Source organism: Gossypium raimondii, chromosome 5, assembly GCF_025698545.1.
Source record: "Gossypium raimondii isolate GPD5lz chromosome 5, ASM2569854v1, whole genome shotgun sequence".
Lineage (NCBI taxonomy): Eukaryota > Viridiplantae > Streptophyta > Magnoliopsida > Malvales > Malvaceae > Gossypium > Gossypium raimondii.
This window is the reverse complement of record NC_068569.1, coordinates 52,814,198-52,822,241: the sequence shown is the minus strand read 5'-3', so window position 1 is coordinate 52,822,241 and position 8,044 is coordinate 52,814,198. Positions and strand designations below refer to the sequence as shown.

The following is an 8,044-nucleotide window of genomic DNA, read 5'->3' as shown; positions in this document are numbered from 1 at the left end:
TTATATCTTTTATTGCAATATTTCCAGTTGAAATATGAGATCAAAATTTTTAAAATCGTGTAATTTTTTATAAAAATTATTTAAAAAAACATAATGCAATGTTTACATCGCCACATGGTCTATAGTGGCAATGTCATGTAAAATCTAATAGATTTATATTGTTATGTCTTTAACTAACAACTAAATAATTAAAATCTTCATTTTTGTTTTTGTTTTAGTGTTTAAATAGATCATTATGATTGTTGGATGATCGAATCGAAACCAGATTAGATGACCAAATCAAAACCGGATGAATAATTTAGTAAGAATATATATGATTTAAACTTTTGTTATAAATCATATACTATTAATTAATCAAATATTAGCTATGACGGATTACCATTTTACAATTATTGATATTTATAATTATAAAAGTTACTATCAATCTTTAAATATGCAATTTGAAAATTTAGAATTAAATTAATCATAAATTAAAAATATATTTTACTTAAATTGATTTATTTTATTTTTAATATACTTAAATAGAGAAAAGTAATTAAATTTAAATTTAAATAAAATGATTAATTTTTATTTAAATTTATTAATTTTGAAGTAGATTAATATAAAGTGAATTCTAATTTTAAATATTAATTAATTTATGTTTAAATAAAATAATAAAATTACTTATTTAGAACTATATTTTAATTAAATTTAACTAAATTACTTTTTACATTCTTCAATAGATATACTTTATTAAGTTTGAAAGTTTGAAAATATAATTTAAATTTCAGATTTAAATTTATGAATTTTGAAGTAGATTAATATATTGTAAATTATATTTTTAAATATGAATTAATTTAAGTTTAAATAAATAATATATTACTTATTTAGATAGCATATTTTGTTAATTTTGAATTTCAAAGGATATTTAATTCGTTTGTTTTAGTACTTAAAAGGAAGTTCACATATTTATGTCCATTTATATAGAGGTCCAAGAAGAAATAACACTTCCGTAAACAAAGTTTGATCCTAGATTATCTCTAATATCTTAATTAAGATTTATTTTTGCATTCTAATTATTTAAAATAATATAATAATGCATATTTCTTTTTACTTGAGAATATCACTGAAATAAAAACTTGTTTAAATTAATAATAAAATAAAAATCAAGGAGACAAAAAGTAAAAGAAAAATAAAGAATGTGAATCATATTTTTAATAAAAATATAATTTATTTAGAAAAGAAAGGCACTAAAATATATTTTATTTTAATGCCAATATTCAAACCTATATGTACCGTGTAAAATGTCTTATTATCGTTGCATTTAATATTTTTTTATCTATTAAGGTTTGTTAATGCATGTATCAACAAAAATTACTTCTCTATATATAGCTTCGCATTGTTACAATAAGTTCTCCATACCAAGTGATAACGATCTATTGAGCATTAGGTTGAAGTTTCAGAAATGGCTTTTTGCCTGTTTATAAGTTCATTCCCGATGTGTAGTTTCCCCATACACTCAAAATTGAAAAGCTTCTCATACAATGGGTCAAGCTTTCATAGGTTAACAGTTTTTTCTGCCTCACAGAGTGCTGTTACAAACAAAACCTCTATTGAAGACGACAGCAAAATTAGACGATCAGCTAATTACCATCGTCCTATTTGGGATTATGATTATGTTCAGTCACTCAGAGATGGTTTTGTACAAGTATATTTCACATTCTTTGTGCATATATATGTGGCAGTTGACACCATTTTTGTTTTTCTTTTCCTTTTTTTCCTAATGAAACTAAATTTGGAGAAAGCTAACAAAAACTTGTTCTGACTTGTGTGCATAGGATGAATCATACAATGAACGAGCAAGCAATTTGCAGGAAGAAGTGAGGATGATGCTTGGAAATATGGTGGATTCTTTGGAGAAACTTGAGCTTATTGATACCTTACAAAGGCTTGGTTTGTCCCATCATTTTGAAGCTGAAATAAACAAAACTTTGAAGAATATAAGTACTGATCGCATCGGTACTGCTGCATGGAAAAAAGACAATTTATATGCTACAGCTCTTGAATTTAGACTGCTTAGACAGCATGGGTATAAGGTGGATCAAGGTAAAAACAAATATTAAAATTTTTATATCTAATTTAATGATACTTAACATTGAATTATTTTCATCCACTAGATGTTTTCACTTGCTTCATGGATGATGTTGGAAACATTAAATCAAGCCTAAATCAAGATTTCAAGGGACTGCTCAACCTGTATGAGGCTTCATACCTCTTATTAGAAGGTGAAACAATGCTAGAGAATGCAAGAGAGTTGGCAGCTAAACTTCTAAAACAATATTTGAAGGAGAACAATGATGATCAATATCTTCGGGTGCTTGTGGACCATGCCTTTGAGCTTCCTCTACATTGGAGGCTGCCAAGGTTGGAAGCCAGATGGTTCATAGATGTGTATGAGAAAAACAAGGACAAAAATCCCATTATTTTAGAGCTTGCTATATTGGATTACAACATAGTCCAATCGATCCACTTGGAAGATTTTAGATATGCTTCAACGTAAGTATGCCTACTACATACTAGTTCAAAATTAACTCATATATGCTTCAACATAAGTATGATTTTGTTTTTGATTTTTTTTTTTTACTTGTATTATTTAGATGGTGGAAGGAACTTGGTCTAGGCGAAAAACTTGGCTTTGCTAGAGATAGGATTATGTCAAACTTTTTATGGAGTGCGGGAATGGTAACTAATCCTCAGGATACGAAAAGTAGAAGAATTCAGACAAAGGTTAATGCTCTGTTAACATGTGTAGATGATGTCTATGATGTTTATGGCACCTTAGATGAGTTGGAACTCTTCACAGATATTGTTGAGAGGTTTGCCCATATGATTTTATCTACTCTTGATAATTCTTACCAAAGCTTAGTAAGCTTTAATATATATGTTGTGTAATTTCAGATGGGATATAAATGCAATACAGAGACTTCCAAACTTTATGAAGATATATTATCTTGCTCTTTACAATTTCATAAATGAAATCGCTTTTGACATTCTTAAGGAACAAGGGATAGATGTCATTCCCTTCCTCAAGAAACCGGTATTAAACCAATTGCTAGTCTTTCTCTTGCTTTTCTCATTAACCCTATCTCATTTGTGTTACTCATTTAGTGGACAGATCTTTGTAAAGCATATTTGCTGGAGGCAAAATGGTATTACAGTGGATATACGCCAACCCTAAAAGAGTACCTTGATAATGCTTGGATTTCAGTAACGGGTCATGTAATGCTTGCTCATACCTATTTGGCAACTCATCATATAACGGAAGAGGGATTGCGCAACTTCCAAGAATATTACCCCGATATAATATATCATGCCAACATACTTGCACGATTATTAAATGATTTAGGGACATCATCGGTAAGCAATACATACAATAGTAAACTTTGAAATTTCCATTAATTAATTATTCTAATAGTGATATCTTGCCTTTTTTTTTTTTTTTGAACTAGTATGAGCTAAAAAGAGGTGATGTTCCTAAATCCATCCAATGTTATATGTACGAAAGTGGAGCATCTGAAGAAGAAGCTCGTGAGCACATATGGAAGTTAATTGACGCAGAATGGAAAAAGATGAATAAAGATCAAATGACTGAATCTCTTTTCTCTCGAAAGTTTTTTGAAAGGGCTATAAGCCATGCTAGAGTGGCATTAATGATATACCAAAAGGACGATGGTTTTGGTATTGAAGGTAACGAATTCGAGGATAAAGTGTTATCATTATTTGTCCACCCAATATTTTTGCCCAAATGAATAAGAACATTGGAATTATTTCCATATTGGGCCAAAAAATTGTTAGATTTTATGTTTTAGTATGGTGTACAGTAAACTTATGGTAATGTAAGGACTCCTAGTTCATGTTGTTCCCTTTGCTTTTCATGGTTCTTTCTTCTCACCGTATCCTATTTTGTTTGACTCCTTTAAACCTTTGCTTTAAAAAAAAAAATACCAAATATACCACAAAACCAAAAGAAATTTATTTTTTTTATAATGTAATTTTATTAATTTAGTCTTAGCGTTTAAATTATATTTTAATAAATAATAAAATAATTATATATAATTTTAAATTTTACATAAACTATTAATATTGATTATTTGACATCAACTATTAAAGCAATCGATTTAAGAACAAAAATTAAAGACGTTACAAATTTTGATTATTCATGTGTTAGTTATAAATGATTAGAAAAAATTGATAATGTAACATCTACCATATGTTAAATGCTATTTTTACAATGTTTAACATGCCATCTATCTGCATAGCATTATTGTTTTTAAAATATTTTTCCCTAAATTTTAAATTATATTTTTATCACTCTATCTTTTAAAAATTCTATTTAGGTTATCTAACTTTAAAAGTTTACAATTTAATCACTAACTTTTAAGTGATGGATTCTTTGTTTTGCCATTATGAAATTCTCATATTTCGGTTAGAATTTCTTGATTGGTTGATGTAGTCTATAATAAGTACTTAAATACTTGATGATTTGGATATCTATACTTCAGTAATGAATTCAGATGTCAAATAAATGTGTCACGACACTGTTACACCATCCAATCATTAGAATCTCTAATGATTATGCGACCAAAATTTTATGTCCTTAATATTAATGCACAAATTTATATTTTTAATAGTTGAATGATCGAACCAAACTCCTCAAATCATTGAATGGTTATTACTATAATTTACACATAAAATATGGTAAACTTCTTAACTAAAAAAATAAGTATTTATAAAATAATACAAATGATAAATAACATAATAATAAATAATTGTATTTTTAATAACTTAACAGTAGCTAATAAAATTGTAGTAGATATGCTATAACTGTACATGATAGATATTTGATAGTATAAAATAAATGATTGATTACTAACTATAATTTTATAATACCAAAGTGTAGTTATACTTTAAGGATTATAATGTAATATTGAATAGATTAATTCATTAAATTGCATGTTTTTAGATTAAAATATTATTATGTTAACTCATAATAATTTATTTATGTCCTTTTAGATGCTAAAAAAGATTTTTGGTAGAAAAGAGATAACACTATGTGATTACAACAACCAACTTATAAATTAAAAGGATTTAGACTCATGACGATCTTCAACCAACAAATCTCAAACCGAAACTGGCGAAACTGCAAATAAACAGAGCAAATACTCCTCTGTATTAGCACATTTAGCCATGTGATCCGCAACCCCATTTTGATTCCTCAGAATATGTCGAACATGAACCTCCCATCTTCGCTGCAACAATTAATGTAATAACCTTAACTCCACTAAGCTACTCATCATTCCAAGCATCCTCAACAACCATACAATCTACAACAATTGAGAATCACCCTCCATAAGAGTTTTCTCTCAGGTCCTTTCAAGTTCACAAACCAACCCTTCCATTACTGATTTCAACTCAACCGAATCATGCAAATGATTTCCCATCATCTCATCCGATGGTCTCCCTTATTGTCCAGAAATTATATTATGAACTCTATTTATTCAAATTCAATGACACATCTACTGGTTGTATGACTATGTTTTTTCCCCGATCAGTAGAACCCATAAGCCTCAGTTTTGATCCATCATCAAACACCCCATGCCCAGCAATAACCTTCACTCCAAATTTGCCATTATTGGGCCTTAGTGCTAACGGACTAGATTTTGGCCTAACACCTATCATTACCCCTTTTCCCTTAGCCCGGTTCTTAGCATTGGTATCCATAGATATGCTCTTAGTCATTTGGAGCCCTAAAACCCCATTGTCACCTACACCCTTAATTTGTCCCTAATTTCTTTCCTCCAATTCGCCGTCAAATCTTCCCATCAACATCGCCAAGATTTTCTCCCCTAAGATCTCCAAGCGCCACAAACCGTGAACCCCCAAAAGCACTGTTGGAACAACCATTCCTCTCCTCCCCTGTGACTCAACTTCTCTCTTTTCATCATTACACCACCATCTAAGGGCCAAAGGGCTCCTCCTCCACCCTCTGTTCAAGCCCCAACTTTTCCATCACCGGGCTAGTAGAATAAGAATCAACCACTGGTGATGTCTTTTGAACTCCCGAACACAAGTCTGGTCCATGCCTATAAAGTCCACACTCGAAGAAAATGTTAGGCAAAACTTCATATTCGACTTGTTGAAGGCAGCCATTGATTCTTGCCTTGAACACCAGTGGCTTCCTAAAATCGACACAGACTGCCAGTCGTGCGAACCTTCCCCTTCGAGCACAATCCGTGTGCACATCCAACTTAACCACCAATCCAACTGTTTGACCGATCGCCCTGAGAAGACAATTCGAATAATATCCCTCAGGTATTCCCGAAAACTGTATCCAAACAACCTGCATTTCAATCCCACTTTGTGATGTTGAGAAATCCAGTGACCATGGCCAAACAGTCAGATATCTTCCAAATATTACTCATGTCCCCCCAATTAAGGCCTTGTTGTAGTTATTCTCATCCTAAAATCTAACCAGGAAGAAATTGTTTTCAAGATCCATGAGTTGAACTGGGCATTTTGGATTCCACAATAAGGTAATCTTGTTCACAAGGACATTAAATCTAATCCCTCCCCCTAGCAATTTAACAATAATAGTTCAAGCCATTCGACGTCAATATACTCTTTCACCCTATCCAAAAACGTAATCGACGGGATACCTTCAACCATTTCAGTTAACACATCCCCTTCAGTAATGAAATGTGATGTAGAATCATAGCTAAGTTCATAGATAGGACTATATATTACAGAGAACAACCTTTAGGTTCTGTAATGAAATGTGATGTATGGATTCTACATCACATGATGATGAAACATAGTTTTAATACCACTAAATAAATGTTTGAAAAAATGAAGAAAGGTAAGAACACTAGGATGATCTCTGTCAATTTGATCACTGAGTTTTGCACACAGAATGCTAGCAGAGGTTTTCGAAATCGAAGGTTTGAGGATGACTTGGTAGAATATAATACGGGATTTTTACAAAAATAATACAAAAAAATAAAAAATAACCAAAATATTATATTTTTTAATTACAAAAATAATACAAAAATCAAAAATAAAAAAAAAGGCTACAGGTGATGTGACAGCCCACTGATAGGCGGCACTGCCCTTATAATGGTCCCCATTCGGCTGGTGGGTGGGGGGAAGAGAATGAGAGGGAAAGAAGAAGAAAGAAAGAAAGAAAAAGAAAGAAAAGGAAAGGAGAGGAGAGGAAAGAAAGAAAGAAAAAGAAGGAAAGAAAAGGAAAGGAGAAGAAGAAAAAATAAAGAAAAAGAATGAAAGAAAAGGAAAGGAGAGGAAAGAAAGAAAAAGAAGGAAAGAAAAGGGAAGGAGAAGAAGAAAAAAGAAAGAAAAGAATGAAAGAAAAGGAAAGGAGAAAAAAAAAAGAAGAGGGAGGAAGGAAAAGAAAGAAAATGTAATTTTTATTATTAATTTTAATTTTTGTAATATTTGTGTGTAAAAAATTATGTTATGTACATTATACTGTTTTATTATGTCATTTAGTATATAAATTTTATGAAATATATTTAGCATGAAAAATTCATGTTATGTACATTGTATGTTGATTAGAATTTTTTATGAAATTTATTTAGAATGTTGTAATTAGTTTTTTAGAAAAATAACATTAAAAATAAAATGATAAAAATATGTTTAAGAAAACATAAAATACGAAAAGAAAAAAAACGGAAATTGTATATTCACGTAAAGTAATAAAATCAAAAATGGTATATTTAATAAATTTCAAACATAATGCATGAAATAAAGTTAAAAATATAAAATTAGAAATTATGATATTTTTAAAGTAATAAAATGCGGAGAAAAAATACGAAGAAATGACCAAGTAAGAGTGTTTTACAAAATTTTTAAAAATCAGAAATAATTAATACAAATATTTCAAACAAAATGTACTGAAATAATATAAAATAATAAAATACAAAAATAATTTTTTATTGAAAGTAATAAAATTCGGAAAATAATACGAGCAAATGGCGTGGATGAGGTTTTT

The 8,044-nt window shown here is 29.7% G+C and overlaps 1 protein-coding gene across 1 annotated transcript; it reads left to right on the top strand.

The window, feature by feature from the left end:
* Positions 1-1,414: 1,414 nt before the first annotated feature.
* On the top strand, positions 1,415-3,912 carry LOC105766551 (terpene synthase 10). The gene is made up of 7 exons (XM_012586046.2): positions 1,415-1,687; positions 1,818-2,085; positions 2,157-2,535; positions 2,637-2,855; positions 2,938-3,076; positions 3,148-3,396; positions 3,489-3,912. Exons 1-7 carry the CDS (start codon positions 1,445-1,447, stop codon positions 3,786-3,788), a joined length of 1,797 nt encoding a protein of 598 aa, XP_012441500.1. The 5' UTR covers positions 1,415-1,444; the 3' UTR covers positions 3,789-3,912.
* The last annotated feature ends 4,132 nt before the right edge of the window (positions 3,913-8,044 follow it).

Bases quoted from the DNA above. Each gene is read 5' to 3' on its own strand.
- LOC105766551 (XM_012586046.2), top strand. From the start codon at position 1,445: ATGGCTTTTTGCCTGTTTATAAGTTCATTCCCGATGTGTAGTTTCCCC. The intron at 2,536-2,636 runs GTAAGTATGCCT...TGTATTATTTAG, and splicing joins GATTTTAGATATGCTTCAAC to ATGGTGGAAGGAACTTGGTC. The intron at 3,077-3,147 runs GTATTAAACCAA...TTACTCATTTAG, and splicing joins TTCCCTTCCTCAAGAAACCG to TGGACAGATCTTTGTAAAGC.